The 16,551-nt window shown below is 49.0% G+C and overlaps 1 protein-coding gene across 1 annotated transcript in view; it reads right to left on the bottom strand.

The window, feature by feature from the left end:
• The window catches only part of NECTIN1 (nectin cell adhesion molecule 1), a 69,582-nt gene extending 60,894 nt beyond the window's left edge, over window positions 1-8,688 (bottom strand). The window contains exon 1 of the mRNA XM_037067508.1: window positions 7,755-8,688. Coding sequence (XP_036923403.1) covers window positions 7,755-7,824 — 70 coding nt within the window. The 5' untranslated portion in view covers window positions 7,825-8,688. The remainder of the gene's footprint in view (window positions 1-7,754) is intronic.
• Between the last annotated feature and the right edge of the window lie 7,863 nt (window positions 8,689-16,551).

Here is a 16,551-nt window from a genome sequence, read left to right as displayed (position 1 = left end):
GAGTATACATTCATTCAAGACGCAGTGTGGGTAGACTGGAACCAGAGAGCCAGGGGTCAAGGAGAGAAGTGAGCCAGGGGCTGCTGCAACAGCCTGATGTATAAGGATGTTGCTCCCAGTCCCTCCTGCAGTGCAGTCACATCAAGTGGCAGCAAGGCTGGTTTGGCTCAGAGGTATCTTCTCTACTTCCTTTGTCTCAGCTGCTGGCAGCATTTGCTCATAAGACACTAGGAGTGATGGAGGGGGTGCCTGGGGTGCTGACTGGGGGCCAGATAATGGGAGCCCATGGAGGCAGCCTATCCAGACCACTTGGGGCTTACACTCCAGACAAGCTGTAGACAGTGCCCTCACAGGGGCCAGTCCTGGTCTCTCCATTCCCCTTTTCTCCAGAGCAGGGCTAGACTCCTGTCTGCAGGTTGACACTCCCATTTCTGCTGGCTGATTTGGTGGAATGACTCATTTGACTCATGGGCTGGCCTGTGTGACCCCCTCCACGGGAGCAGACCAAGTCAGCCCATGTGCACGTAAGAACCAGTTATTTGGGAGAAGCACTTACTTTCCTCCCCAAGACTGAGGTACTGAGAAGGGGCAAGCTTTCCTTTGCTCTTGCCTTCTTTTTCCTGTTGATGTCCACTGAGCCCTAGTGGTATTCTGGTGACCAGCAGGTATATAGGATTGCAGGGGAAGTAAAGCAGAGAAGGGAGGATACAGGCAGAGAGGAGACCCTGGTTGTCAATAGGCATTGGAATCTGCTAAGAAAGAACAGTTTGGTCTTTGGTAAAAGGAACCCCATGATGGAACCCAAGGCTCCATCACAGTGATTGTGGGCAAATCATTATACTTTCAGGAAGGGGGTGGGACCAGGAAGCCCCTGCCAAGACTTTCAGCTAGTGAAATTGTATCTGAAGCAGAGGGGCAATGTTTCCACCATGAGGTCCCCAGGTATGTACCTCTTGACCTTCTGAACAGAAAGATGAGCCAAAATCGAGGCCAAGGCCATTGTGAGGATGCTAGACTCCATCTCAGATGCTAGGACATGTCTCTCAGTGTCTCCAGACCTATGGGTGTGGGTGGGTATGCTGTCTCCCAAGCCCAAAGATTCTCCTCCATGGAATGGTGACTTGCTGAGCTTCTCAGCAGGCTCTTTTCATAGGAGGTACCCTCCTATGAATAGCCCTGGAGGGAGCAGTGCCCTGGTCTCCCTCAGGCAGGGAGCAGAACTGAGGATCCAAGTGGACAGAGGAGCCCATATTTCCAGCTCTAGAAGCTTGAATTCCAGGATTAGGGAGAGGGGTTGAAGTGAGGAAGGGAAACTCCATTTAAGCCCATAGATCAAACTCAAACTCCCAATTGGATAGACATTCTTGTGACCATGGCCACTGGCCTATTTTGCTGCCTGGGCCATGCCTGTGCTATGTCCCAGTGGAGCCACCAGCCAGAGGAACTAATGTTCTCTAATGAGATCTGGGCCAGTGGCAGGGTGGGTTTTATTGTCTGTGGCTTGGTAATGAGACTCCTCACAAACTGGAAATAAAACTGGGGTCTGCATAGAACAGAGGGGGATGGGAGGTAGCCCAGAAACGGGAGTTTACTCTGCCTACTAAATCTCATCCCCTTCCCCTCTTTGTTGCTCCATCTAGTCCACAGCTTTTAGAGCACTGTTCTTTTCCCCAAGTCTAGGCCCATACCCTTGGTCCTATGCCTGCCTGTGCCCTGGGGCTGTGTGCTCACATTTCAGGGGCCCTGCCTTTGTCTCAGGAGATCCCTAGGGATGATGCTTAAGCTTCCTGAAGGATACCCTCCCTCTTGGCCCCCCTGCCAGTCTGTTGGATGTCTTGTATTCTGCCAACCTGGGACCTAGGCTCCATGGTCAGCTCTAGTTGGATCACTCTTCAACCAATGTCCTCAACTGACCCCTGACTTCCCCAAGTAGCTGCCCTGCCCTGTCTTGTTGTAGAGGGAGAGTGGTGGTGGCTGGTGAAGCAAATGCCCATCTCACTAGTCATGTTCTATCAAGGCCCCACTCAACCTCTTCTGTATCTGTCTACCCAGCTCATTTCATTTCTTTATCTACTAAATTTGGAGTGAGAAGACCTGGCATCTAGTATGGCTACAGTGGTGTGAGATGGTCAGCAAATTACCAAAGCTATCTCACTTTACTCTGTGAAATGGAAGAACTAATACCATTCACTTGGAGTTACTCAGAGGTTCAACTGAAAGAAAGTAGGAGCTGTAATAAGTGCCACAACACGTTTATTATTGGCAAAGGGATTCAATCTGTAACAGGAGAAATTGGGAGGCCTTTCTGCCAGTGAGCAGGAGGTGAATATGGGAGGATTCTCAACCCATGTGGCTGTACAATCTCACTGAATGAGATGGTACCATGAACTGCTGGAGAGAGGGTCCTGTTGCCCATCCTATCCCCAAATGTATGAGTTTGAGGGAAGGCAGGGGCTGGTCCAAAGCCCTCTTTGACAGCCCCAGGCTGCTGCCATAGCAAGTGCTCCAGATGGGCAATGGTGCCCAGCTGTGCCAAAGCTGGGAGAAAGGTAGGTGCTGGGGAGAGCCCTTGGTGAAATATAGAGCAAGGGCTGTACAGCCCCTGATGCTCGTACAGCACCCAACCCCCAGAGTAGGGTGCCTGTAGCCAGCCAGGCCACCCCAACCCCTCAGGGCTACCACAGCCTCTACCATAATTTCCAGATAGGGGCAGGGGCACACTGCTCAAAGCAGCTCCTGGTTGGAGACACAGGAAGTGAGGTAGTAGTGGATAGGGAGCTGAAGAGGAGACCAGGACCACTCAGAGGAAAGGCACAGGGAGTAGGAGTAGCTATTACTTACTGAACATTTATCACATGCCTTGTGATGTGCTAAGTGTGTTTCATACATATTGTTGATCTAGCCTTCACAAACTTCTTTTGAAATCAGTATTAACAGAAACCCATTTTACAGATGGGAATATTGAGGCCCACAAAGTGACTTAACCAAGTCCACTCAGCTAGCAATTGGTAGCTCTGGGATTCAAACCTAGAATTCATTATACAGGGCAGCCAAATAGGATAATCTCCAGGTTGTAGGGAGGGAACCACGTTATCTGCTGCTCTCTTTTAACTAGGGCATATAACCACTGCTGCTCTGCCCTGGAACACTATGAAGGCACAGATGCCATAGGTCCCTGAGAACATATACCTATTGCTTCTTTCTTCACCTCAGGATAAACCTCGGAATTATCCATTTCCCTGAAGAGCCTCCAGTCTGCTGTGCTGTCAAGAAGTCTTTCTTTGTATCATTCTTTGGTCTCTCCTGCTGCAGAGTTCATCTTTCCTTGTGGAATAGGTCAGTGTTTGGATATTAGGCAAGATGTGTTTTCTCCTATTTCTTCCCTTTCTCCATCTCCTAACTTCAAATAGCACAATAGAATCTGGAGTTTAAAGGGTTAACTGGACTAAGGAGTGTTATCTTCAGCTCAGGGCCTTTCCTTTGAAAGCTTATCCTTGCTCAGATCTTAAGTTACCCCTGCCCAAGCCAGCACATCTGCTGCTGGCTTTTGCAGACCTGGTCTCTGTGAAGAGGAGGGGCATCATGGCGGATAAACACACCGAGATGGGCTCCCAGGACAGCTCTCTTTCCTTCTCCTTGGCCCTCATTCCCACTTCCCTTTCCAATGAAGGGACTGCCACTTTCTGCTGCATGGACCAGGGATGCTTTCAGGCACATGTATGTTGCCCACCTGGAAACACATATGATTCTACAGGGCTGTTCACGGAAGACCAAAGCCCACATTTATACTCCTTTTTGAATGCCCAGAGTATGCCACATTTCCCTTCAGATGACGCTTTTCTCCAAGTATCCACGCAGGAAGCAAAGGTGCTAATTTAGTAGCTGAAAACCTATCTCCTGAGGTCCCTCCCAGCCATTCAGGGATCCTGAGAATTCTCAGGGCAACCCAGGTCCCAGTTAACACCAGGTTCCACTAGAGCTGTTTACTGGGGAAGCTGACAAGAAGGGAAAAGTCTCTCTAGATAAGCATCTCCTGCAAGGATGCAGAGGCCCAATCTAAAGCTGTAGGCAGAGCACAATAAGAAAGTAGTGTGCAGGCTTGCCACTCCTTAAGGACCTGGAAGCCTGTGTTAGAAGAAGCTGGCTAAGGGCACATCCTAAGTCTCCTCTCAAAATCATTCTCACTGACACTGACATAACTGCAGACATTATTAAGGCTCAGAGTTGCTCACAAAATCCTAGCTGGAAAGACACAGGAAATCATTTATATGAGAATATACATTTGATGTATGGCTACAGTGACCAATAGATACCAGTGCTTATACCTCCTTGTCCTAGTGCCCATGGGCCTGCACATGCACAATGAGGTGTAGAGAACTAACTCAAGCACACAAAGCTTTGCACATATGTTCTTGTACCCACTCTATACTGAATGTGCGACTATACATAGACTGTCAGAAATGTTATAGCCTAAGCCCTACAGCTGGCTAATAATGTACATTCTACCCTGGCAAACTGGCTAACATTCAAAGTAAAAAAAAAAATTGGAAAAACAGGTGAACATACAGATGCCCTCTTTGTCCCTTTCTCAGTAGGAGCTATTCAATTTACCAGATTAACTAGGAAAGAAACAATCAGGAAAATTTGAAGGTACAGTCACACCTCCCTTGGGTGTTTTGTTTGTGATGAACAATGAACATTAGTCAGCTGCTAAACAATGGCAGTATCATAAACACAGCAACTGGGGTTTACCCTCTGCCCCCTAGCCTGGCCCACTGGCTTAGCCATCAGCACAAGGGTTCTGGCCTGTGAGACCATCCTGGCAGCATACAACTGAGTTCTGGGTCAGACAGTGGCCAAGTACACCACTGTGAGAAATGGGGAGAGAGGAAAATAAGCCAACAACCCTGACACTTCTTGTTTCAAAGGAAGCCAACATAACAGCAAGCTCTGCACAGGTGCAAAGAATTGTTGTGCTGTGGCCAGACAGGTCTTCTGAGGGTGCGCGTGACATCTGGGGTGTGTGTTTTCTTTCCAGACAAAGGTTTGAGGAAGCCAATTAGGGGCAGTGTGGTATAGGTGGGACACCAGCTCTGCACTTGCTTCTTGGGCAGGTTCTCTACCTTCTCCCTGGGCTCTTCCTGTCCCTTTTTGGGACATAGCCCCTATGCCTCCCTGGCTCTCTCCTCTGAGCTAACTAAAGGGAGGTTGTCATCTCAAGTTCTATGGGGCTTCCAATCACCCTGCCTGGTAAAGTCTATGTTGCTGAAAACACACTTCTGTGTTTACACTTCAATAGCCAGATTGGGAGTATTCTGAAGTCAGGGGGCCATCACACACACTAGAGGTTCCCTGACCCCCACCCCCTCTGTGGGCCCCTCTCCTCACCCCTTCATGCTCAGGGGAACCCAGAAAAGAGCATCAGGCTGGCAAGTCCCCTGAGAGAAGCAGCAGCAGGCAATCAGGAGGAAGCCTGGGAGTGGCGGAGAGGGGGGCTGTGGGGAGCAACTTCCGGGCCAACCAGCCTATCTCTCCAAATGTCAGATAGGCAATACCGTATCCAAGGGTCCTCCCTTCAGAGTCACCAAGGGCACAGGCACTGGGTGCTGGAGCATGGTGAGTCCAGCAACTTTGGCAGCCACTGAGCTACCCAGTCATAACAATTATAATCAATCAGTGAGCTCTTATTAAGTGCTTTTCTGGCTGTGGTTATTTCCCTGTATCCCTCCCCCTCCACCTGGATTTTTGGTGGGGAGAGTGTCCATACTTGACCCAGGTGACACCTCTCTGCCTCCAGAGAAAAGTGGAGCAGGGGAGGCATCCAGGCCCGAAAAGCAGGAATTAACCACTAAGCACCCCAAAGCTAGGTGAAGAAATAATCAAAGGGAGAGAATGGGTCTGAATTATTCCCCCTCCCCCATATCTTTCTATCCCTTCATCTGACCCAAGATTAGGTTAACCCCTAGTGTGCCAGACCAACTAGAACTCCAGGAAAGCTCTTCCTTAGCTGGGTCCCAGGCGTGGGCAATATGTAACTGAAGGTTTTCCAGAAGCCCAAACCCCGGTCCTCAGAAGAATTTGCTGCCGACTCCCCAAGGAACCCAGTGTGAGACCACCCAGACTGAGAAGGGAAGCTGCTTTGAAATGGACGGTGACACCCGTGCCCTGAAAATTTTCCCTCTTCCACATAACTAGCAGGGCAGCACCTACAGGCTGCAGGAGTGGGGGACCCTGGTGCCAGCCTCCACAAAGTGTTTTCGAAACCATTGGCCATGCCTTGAGTGAGATATTCAAGGCTCGGGCTGTGAGCTGGCAGCAGATGGGTATGGATGTGATGAGGCCAGGTTCCTGCCTTCCAGCCCCGAAACTCGGCAGCCAAGATGGCCCCTGGAAACAAACTACCCAGCGAGTCTGCTGCACCGTTGGAACCTCATCCTGGTCACTGCCAGCGGTGCCCACCATCTCATATTCTTGCTCCATGCGGAGCTAGTCTCTCTGTACTCCTACCCTTTCTTTACTCTGCCACCTTAAGACCACGGCCATGTGCTCCAGCCAAGCCTCAACGCTGCCCCTAAAACCAGCATCTACCTAGAGCGGTGGGGGTGGGGGGTGGGGGGTGGTTTCAGGTTTCGTACTGGAGGACCACCCCCCCGCCCCCCACCCCGCAGTCTCGGACTCGAAATGGTGTCGCCAGCTACCAAGAGAGCCTGCTTCAGGGACACAAAGGGTTAAATCCAGGCAAGGGGACTCCGTAGTATTTGCCTCCTAAACACATTTTCCAGTCCATTCTCCAGCACTAAATGCTGGGACTGGTCCCCGCCTCCGCTCCCATCCTATTGGTCAGAGGGGCCACCAAAGGCCACCCCAGGGTCCAGCGGCCGATTAACTCCTCGGCCACCAGCCCGTTAAGAAAGGGCAACCTCCGGAAAGTGGGTCATGCAGCCACCAGGCTGGCACGAAGCCCGTGGCGTATCCTCGGCGGGGTGGGGGTGGGTGGGGGTGGGGAGAGCCCCCAAACGGGCGGCGGAGTTCCGAGGAGAAGCTCCGCCCCTCCAAGGCTGGGAGGTTGAGTTGACTCGCTGGCCCGGCCTCACCATCCCGGAAGGGAAGCGCAGGTGAGCAACGATCTGCCTGTGCCGCAGTAGCGGGCTTTACACTGAGGTGTGGTGCGACTTGGTGCCGGAGGGACCCGAGCACCCAACAGCCTGGCAAAGGGGCCTGAGAAAGAAACAAAGCACCCCAGTCACCCTCCAAACCTACAGCCCACCAGCTCGGAGACTGACGCCCTCTCCCCAGGGGCTGTTGTTCGCCCCCTTCCCAGACTGTGATTACTTTGTATTTACATAACAAGCAGTGTTTCCAAACTGTTTCTCCAGTGGAGAGCTGGTTATCAAATATATATATATATATATATATATATATATATATATATATATATATACTGAAGTCCCCCCAATACACACATTATATATATATATAGTCTGTGTGTGTTTGTGTGTGTGTTGGGGGGGACTGAGGGGAGAAGGTGTTCTCTCTTGCTACATACAGATTTACATTCGACTGCATCCCTGCAAGGCAAGCTATTTGGCTTCTTTCTCTGCCGTGCGTCACCCCCTCCCAGCACCTTACCTAAGTCTTGACCCAACTTTTCTGGGTCAAGGTTTCTTTCGCTCCCTACAACCCAGATGTGCCTGCCATCCAGCTCTCGCCCCAGGATGGGGAAAAATAAAAAGGCAGAGGTGGAATGCGCTTACCAGGGAGGAGGAATGTAGTCAAGCCGAGAGCGAGTCCCCACCAGCGTCCAGCGGAACCCGCTAGCCCCATCCGAGCTATTGGGGGCCGGAGATCCGGCGAGAAGGGCCTCGATGAAAGGGCTCCTCGTGTTCCAGAAACCAGGCGGAAGACGAAGACAGACCCCTGCCCGCAGGCGCTCGCTCGTGGACCCACGTAAGCCGCGGCGCGGGGTGGGCGGGGTGGGCTCAGCACCGCAATCCAGGCGGCTCAGAGACTCAGCAGATGTCCATCGCAAGTTGCACGAGTCGTGCCCCCTTTCTTCCTCTGTTCTCCTCTCGCGCCGTTTCCCTCTCTCTTCTTCCACACAGAGCGGTCTGGAGCGAGGGACCCACCCACCAAGAAGCCCGACTGCCCAGCTGCGCGGGGCTCCCGGCCCCGGCGCGCTCACACCCTTGCGCTCCCCATCAACTTGCAGGCGTCCATGGCTCGCAGTCCTCCGAGGGGGAGAGGTGGGGGGTGGACGAGCCAAAGCAGCGGGCTGGCGCGTGGTGGGCTCGGGGCCCAGGCAGTAGGCTCGAGGCCCGGTGACCAGCTGCTGGGGCGGCTCGGGCTGTACGACTCTGCGTAAGGAGAGCCAGCCGGGTGAGGGTGAGCCGCGTGTCCCCGCCGCCACCGCCGCTTAGCTGGGCTACGGCGACCAGCAATGTGGAGCTGCCTGGGCACTGAGTGAAGCCACGATCCCTCCTCTCGCTCTTTCTCTCACTCGCCTAGAGCCAGCCTCTCCCTCGCTCGTCCAGTGATGTCAGGGGGAGGGGAGGAGTTAGTGTTAACCCCCTCCCGGCTCTGCCTGGCAGCCCACGCCTAGCCTGGCCTTCACCGGACCGCAAGAACCATCCGGCTTCAGGTAGAGACGAATCCCTAGGGAGGGCTGTGGTCTCCCATTCAGGCTCAGTGGCTCGGGAGTTGCCCCTTCCGTTGCTTTTCAGCCCGGGAGAGAGTGGGACAACCAGCCTCACTACAGTCGCTGAAAAGGGAGGCAGTGACCCCTAGCGGCCGGCGTCGGGAAAGGAGCTGCTTGGTGGGGGTGGAGCTAAGTAAGACCCGAGGAAGGACAAACGCGCGCAGTCTGTCGTCATACTGGATCTATTAAAGTCCTAGCTGAAAGGGCTTCCACAGGACCTCCGCTCCAATCCTCGCCCCATTTTAGAGATGGGGAAACAAAGTCCCCCAAAAGGTTAAGGCGACTCCCCTAGGAGTACAAGGGCAAAGAGTGATAGGATTGGATTAGAACCCAGGGCCAGACCTCCTTCTCTCCATCATCTGGATGCCACATGGAGAGGCAGCTATACAAGGAACCTTCTGGAGAAGCCAGCGATGGGGCGGGGGTGGGGGGGGTGGGGGTGGGGGTGGGGGTGGGTGGGGGTGGGGGGTGGGGGTGGGGGGGGTGGTAGTGGGTGAGATGTACCACTGAGGTTTCTGGTCTTTTCTAATTTCCGCTCCCTTAAATGGTTCATTTTCCTAAAAACTGAACCCCTCCCCTCCCCAAATACAGTGTTAAAGGGAGAGCTCTTTTCCCTTTGATGACGCTTGTTTTGAGTGATTTGTGGGATTCCTGAGAAAGTGGTCCATCCCATCAGTGTCCTCGTCAAGGTAGGCACTCTGTGCCTCACCCCCTTCACCAACCACCACATCCCGGTGTTGATGGCTTGGCTTCTTGCTAAGGCGGCAGGCCCTAGAGGTCCTGGGCAGTTTGAAGCCTACCCTCTCCTCTTTCCCTCTGGACCTCCTATCCCCATCCTCTCCCCCAGGAGGAGTCAGGCAGACAGACATCTAAGCAGAACCTAGCCCTAGCCAGACACCTGGCCAGAGTATGCTGCGTTTCCCCATTGCTGCCCTTTGCCCAGCCAGCAGGAGCAGAGGGGAAATGGCTCTTCCTCACAAAATGTAAATTCTACTTCCAGAGAGTAGGAGGAGTAGGAGGGTGGGCAAGCAGGGCACAACACTTTCCCATTATTCTCTTGGTTTCTGGCTGAAGTGGTTTAATTCTGCAGTCACAGGAACACTCCCGCACTCATGTATTTACCTTCAACAAATCTAACCATGCATTCTTGTTGCCAATTACTGTGCCAGGCTTGGACATACAGAGATATCATCATTGTCCTTGAGGCACTCAGTCTAGATGGAGGATAGAGGAGAAGACTGACCAGTGGGGAGGTGGTGGTGGGGTCTCCACAGGGACTGAGTCAGTCACCTATCAGACAGGCATGTACTAAAGGGGGAAGGCAGTAAAGAGACTGGATTCAAGGTAGCTCAGTAAGCATGAAAAAAGGAAGGCCCACAAGAGCTGAATGAGTAGGGCCTCAGAATGCTTGGTTGCAGCCTGAGCCTGACTTGGAGAAAAGAAAATCCTAGTGTACATGAATTCCAGACAGCCACCAGGAGGGGAGGGTTTTACACTGGGGAATGAATGCCTAATCATGATTTGTGGTAGCTCAGTCTGGTAGCCAGGTACCTCCTCACTGGCCTTTAAGTACATTAAGGGCTGGGGCTGAATTGTGTTCATTGTTGTGGTCTGCTTGGCATGTTGTAAAAGTTGAATGGATGCGTTTGAGAGGGCAGTTTCAGGTACACCAAGGCCCCTTCATTTCCTGCTCATGCTCTCGCACCTCTCCATCTTTGGGTAAGATTTCTTTGATCTTCTGCTTCCAGAGAGGGTGCATCTGGTTGTTGGCATAACTGCCTGGGATGGGTTGGGTGGAGAACATGGAGGCAAGTAAATGAGATCACCTGATCACCCACTCAACATCTTAAAAATAAGCCCCTAAAACATGCAGAGCACCCCAACATGGGTGCCAGGTGGGGTGTGTGTGTGTGTGTGTGTGTGTGTAGTGCATTTACTCAGAAAGTAAACAGGTGTCTTTTTTAAGTATGTGCTGTGCTAGGTGCTGAGAAAACAATAGTGAGCAACAGCCAATACCCTCCTCAAATAACTATATTGAAGGATGGGAGGTTGCTGCCAAAGTGAGCCAAAATATAGTGGTCTCTAAAGGAGAGAGTGAATGCTTCTCATTGTGGACAGCGGGAAAGGCTTCTGGAAGAGACAACATTTTAATGAGCCCTGGGGTGTGAATCAGATTTGAACCAAGGGAGATGGAGAGAACTTTGGTGAAGGAAACAACTTGTATAAGGACATGGAGATAAGAGAGGTCAGGGTCTATGTGGGAACAGCAAGTGGTCCAGTTTGTTTTGCATTCTGGGGATGTGTAAGAGAGAGGGACAGACAGATTGTGAACCATCTAGAGGGTTCCCTTCAGAGGCAGGAAGAAGCAAGGACCACCTGTCAGGAGACTAGGTTCTGGTCCTTACTCTTAAGTTGGAAATCCAGGAGTCATTCTTGCTTCTTCCCTCTCTTCAACCGTGATATTCCAATTGAGAATGTAATGGTGTTGATTCTGCTTCTAATATATATCTTAAGCTTAGTGATAATTGCGCTATTTCTACTGTTATCACCCTAGGCCATGCACACATAATTTCTACCTGAACCTTGTGATATCCTCTGGCAGTATAACTTGTGCACAATGAAGGGAAGGAATAAAATATAATGGTTAAGTCCCCAGGACTCTGGAGCTACAGTGCTTGGATTCAAATCTTTAAACCCAAGTTCTTTTGCTCAGTAGTTGTGTTATCCTTAGGCAAATGGCTTAACCTCTCTGTGCTTAGGTTCCTCATCTGTGTAATGAGGGGAAATAATAGCATCTACCTCATGGAGTTGTCAGGATTAAATTAAGTGCTTGGAATAATGGCCAGTGAACAGGAAAAACCTTTTAGGAATTAGTCATTATTATTTCTTATTGTTCTCTCCATATCCAGTTTTGCTTCTCTCTGCCATAATGACAGAATAATATATATATTTAAAACTCTTTATTTTGAAATAGTTTTGGATTTGCAGAATAGTTGCAAAGAGGATACAGAGTTTCCATATGTCCTTCATCTAGCTTTGCCTAATGTTAACTGCTTATAAACCACTGTACATTTGTGAAATCTAAGAAATTAGCATGCTATATAACACTATTGAACTATAGAACTTATTCAGATTTCTCATTTTTCCACTAATGTCTGTTTAATGTTCCAGAATCCAACCCATAATTCCGTTCCACATTGAACTTAGTCTTCTAATTCAACGATCAGATCACCTGAGAACCCTTCCTTGGCCTGCCAGCTCCTGAGGCTGGCGTCAAGTATTCACAAGGCCTGTGGGGCTTTTGCTTCTGCAATCTGTCTCACGCAGCTCCAGGGCTTTGAGTAGGAGCTGCTGGGCTTTCCTGAGATTCCAGCCATCAAACTCATCTCTTTGATCTTCACTTGAGCTGTTCCATCTGCACCAGTGCTCTTCTTCTTCTTTTTTTTTTTTGACAAGTTACTTATCTATTCTTTAGTGCTCAGGTTACATGTGTGATTTCCCCAGGGTGGCCCACTCTGCTCTTCAGACCATGTGAGTCTCTTCCTACATGCTCTCACAGCTCTTTGCATATTTATAATCACTTCAGTAGTTGTTTATAACACTTGGTTAATTCCCTACTGGGCTGTCAGCCCGTCCAGGGTAAGACCACATTAGTCTGGTTTGTGCTTTATCCCTAGCACCTACAGTGTGCCTGGAACTTGGTAGGCACTTAATGAAAATGTGTTGATTTACTGCCTAACATTTTGTGCTGCTTTCTACCAATCACTTTCCCTCTCTTCTGGCTTGTTTTCTTGTCTGCAGACTGAGGAATTTAATTTATTCAGTGATTTTTCAACAGTATTGTGAAAGCCCTAGAAATTCCTGGGTTCCCCACACCCCACTTTCATAAGATCCATGTTTAAAGAGCATGTTGTTTTCATGCTCTTTAAACATTGGGTTGCTGAGAAAAAATTCTTGTTAATGGGTTGTGCTGCTTAAAAATGTTTGAACCCCCCTGATATGTTATTACATTATATATTGTTTATTGCACATAGTTTCATCATTTTATAATTCCATGATTTTTTTCTACAGGTGGTGGTGAGCCATTGAAGATTTCTGAACCAAGATGCACTTATTGGGAGCTGTCAGAGCTATGTTTTCAGGTGAATCTGTCAATAATGTAAGTAGGACTGACAGATGAGGATTGGTCAGTGGGGAAAAGGGGGAAGCAAGGAGAGAATATGGTCATGGGAGCCAAGTGAGAAGTGAATTTAATGGAGGAGGAAGTTGCCAACAGTGTCTGAAACCATAGAACACAGGTGGGGATCAGAAGGGGTCTTTGGAAACAGTGGCAAAAGCACTAATGACCTTTGAGAGGATGGTGTTGGTGGTTGGGCAGGGGCAGAACACAGATCAAAGTGAGACAAAGAGTAAATGGAATGTGAACAGTGTTTGCCCTACTTTTGAGAAGTTTGGTGGTGGACAGAATGAGCAAAATGGATCAGAAGCTTGGAGAGGATTAACATAACATATACCAAGGAGCTTATTTTCTCTTTTTTGATGGGAAATCAAAAGCTACTGAGTATCTTATAAGCAGAGAGAAAGGTGGTGGTAGACAGAGAAGACTGGAGAAACAGTATAGGAAGTAACAATGTGTACCTCATGAATCAGGCCTTGGAGGAGGCCTTGATGGTGAAACCAGGGGAGGGCAGGGCTTAGCCTCATAAAGGAGAGGACTCAGCCTTCTTTGAACCTGGAGGGAAGATGAAGAGAACAGTGAAGATAGAAGTATTGGAGTAGAAAGCAGGGAAGTTAATAATAAGGTCATTGCAATAAAGTAGGAGTTGAGGTTACCTATAGAGAGAAGGTGGCTTCAGATCTCATAATGGGAAAACCAAAAGAGGTAAAAAAAGAAATGTACTTAGTAATCTTCCAAAACTCGAAGGGAAAAGGAACGAGTGTAGTCTATATGCCTTCACAGAGAAGAATCAGGATTAGTGGGCATATGTGGTAGGGAAGTAGATTGTAATTTATTCTAGGGAAGAATATTTAGGGAAAGAGCAATGGAATGAACTCCCTATCCCTTTACAGACTGAGGCCAAGATCCATTTATTAGGAATGCTGTAGATGGGATTCTTGCCCTGGCATGGAGAGTTGAACTGATGAATTCCACATTCCTTTTTGGCTCCAAGACTGGATGACTACAGGAATGGCATCCCATTTGAAGTATAGGCACTTGGACCCAGCTTTCTCATCTACTCCATGGTTGGGGGCAGTGACCAGACGGAGATCAGCCCTGTGGGAGGTGCCATCCCCAGGAAACCTGAAATCTTCAAAGCTTCCCTTTAGCTTCCAAAGGCACTTTCAGAGAGGCAGCTATTAAGGTTGGAGAAAGCCCAAAGTCAATATGATAATGACTTCCCTTCCAGGCCATATTGCAGGCCCCTCACTGTCATTCAGTAATTGGCTAATAAAGCTCACTTTGATGTGAGGGCAATCCTATTAAGAAGTCCCCAAGATGCCACAACCCCCTGATATCCATTGCTAGGAGAAGATAAACTTGAACATATATTAGAGTGGTATGCTGAATGGGGTCACTCACTCCTGTGTCCCCAATCTAGGGTCAGTTGAAGCTGAGGGCAAGGAGAGAAGAGGAGAAATCTTATGGAGGGAATATGATCAAGGCCCTAGCCTTCCCCAGAGAGGGCCCACTGGCATGGCATGGGTGTTCCCTTCTCTAACCTCACAGGCCAACCTCACCCCTGGCAGTGCTTTTGGGGGTAACTGTGAGACCACAGCATCTAATTACTGTTGTCACCACTCTGGTAGCTGTGGTGATTATGATGATGCCTCTGTATCCCACAGTGCTATACAACATTTAATTGTTATTCTTACAGAGATCACTGCAGAGCCTCCCTATTGCCATGGCTGCCATTGCTGTTGAGAACAATGGTGCAGCGGAACACAGCTGCCTCTCAGGTCCAATGGTCTACCACTTCAGAGTGGTACCATGATGACAAACAGGCAGCCACGGTATGCCAGGGATCTGTCAGACTTTGGAAGCTGGAGCTCTGAGCAATAATAGAAAGGCCCCAGTTCCATCTTGAACACCCAATTTTCCAGCAAGGAGGGAGTTTGGAAGATTTGTCTATGCCCTGGCTCTGGTCAGGAGGCCTTCAGTACATCCCTGTGAATCACCACGTCCAAAATCCTAAGGCATTCTGGACGTAACTGGAGGCCATATTCCTTACTGACTTGGGGTGGCTATACTTAAAACTCAATAATGGTATTAAGAAGAGGTTTTCATTTTCAGTGAGGAACCCTGCATGGACCAGGAAGCTTAGCTGAGCAGATAGGATAAGGCTGGGTACGGCTTTAGCCTGGATCATGCCCAGTGTATAAAGAGGAAAAAGGGGAAGGGTCTTAGAAAGAGGAAGAAGACACTCAACCTCCCTCCCACATTCTCTTCCTTTTGATGGTGCCTTTAGATCCAGGATGAGGGGGTGTTGTGGTCAAAATGATTATCAGGATGGACTACCACATAAAGGAACCTGATTTTTTTTTTTTTTTTGAGAGCCATATGGGAGCTGAGAAATGGAATTTGTTGTAAGGGAGAACAGAATTTCTGGGTCAGCCCAAACCCAATAGAGAAGGCAGCCCTGGGAGCATAGAGATGAGCTTGTATATCCTTCTCTAGGGGGTTATGGGTCTTCTTTGGGCTTCAGGTCTTTTTAGAATCTGATGGCACTATGTCCCTCTGCCCTGCAAACAGCACACATGCACTAAGACAGGGTTTACATGGCAACCTGTGGGAGCCAAGCTGGGGCCTGAAAAGAGAGTCCTTCAGGAAGCAGGTAGCCCTGAACCCAAACCCCTGTGATCCAGGCTAATGAGGGATTTTAGTGATGTGGAGGATCCAGAATGAGGCAAATGAAAACCAAATTTCTATAATGTGAAGTAGAAAGGAAACAATCATGATGTATATACATTGCATTACAATTCTGTAAAAAAATGCACCTATAAAATGAAGGCAACATGGATAAATGAAAATAATTTGTGGGTAAAGTTTTTTATTTTTAAATTTATTTCAATATCATTGTGAGATTACTGTAATAATAGATTTAATTTTTCCATATTATGTAAGGTGATTTTCTTCCAGAAATCAGCTTCTGAATTACATTTAATTTAGATTAATATGAATGCCCAGCAATTCTTGGGCACTTGTTTGTGAGGAGACATGTTCCAGGAGGGTGTCAAGTGGCCTGGAAATGACATACAAAGAATACAGTGCCCAGGCAGGTCACTGAATTTTGAGGAACCTCAGCAGGAAGTTGAGCAAGTAGAGGGTATGTGATGTGAAGTCAGGAGTCCAAGAATTTTGTCTTGGATCTGCCATTACTAACTGTGGACAAGAAAGTTGACCAACTGTCCCATTTTTGCCTGGATCTGAGGGGCTTCCCAGGACATAGGACCTTCACACTGAAACTGGTAATGTTCCGGCCAACCAGAATGAATTGGTCGCTCTATTAATGAGCCACTTTAACCTCTCTATGCCTCAGTTTTCTCATTTGTGAAATAGTGTTGATGACTTCCAGGATGTTTATAAAAGTACTTTGTGAACTCTACCATCTTTACACCTGTTAGGGGTAATGATTACCATTGGTGGGGTGGTACAGAGGAGAGGCAGGTAGGGGAAGGGGTGTTCTCTCCAGTCTTGAGACCTGAGAGATGAAGAGCCTGTTCAGATGCACATCATGATTTAGATATGGAGAGCTTAACCACTCTCACATAACAGGCTTTTAGCAATAGTTCAACAAATATTTGACCAGATACCATGCCAGTCATTGGAATAAAGCCATGAATTACTGAGACATGCT

Source organism: Sturnira hondurensis, unplaced genomic scaffold, assembly GCF_014824575.4.
Source record: "Sturnira hondurensis isolate 20B ecotype Veracruz unplaced genomic scaffold, ASM1482457v3 Scaffold0017284, whole genome shotgun sequence".
NCBI classification, from domain to species: Eukaryota; Metazoa; Chordata; class Mammalia; order Chiroptera; family Phyllostomidae; genus Sturnira; species Sturnira hondurensis.
The sequence above is the reverse complement of the archived record's forward strand: the minus strand, read 5'-3'. Positions and strand labels throughout refer to the sequence as shown.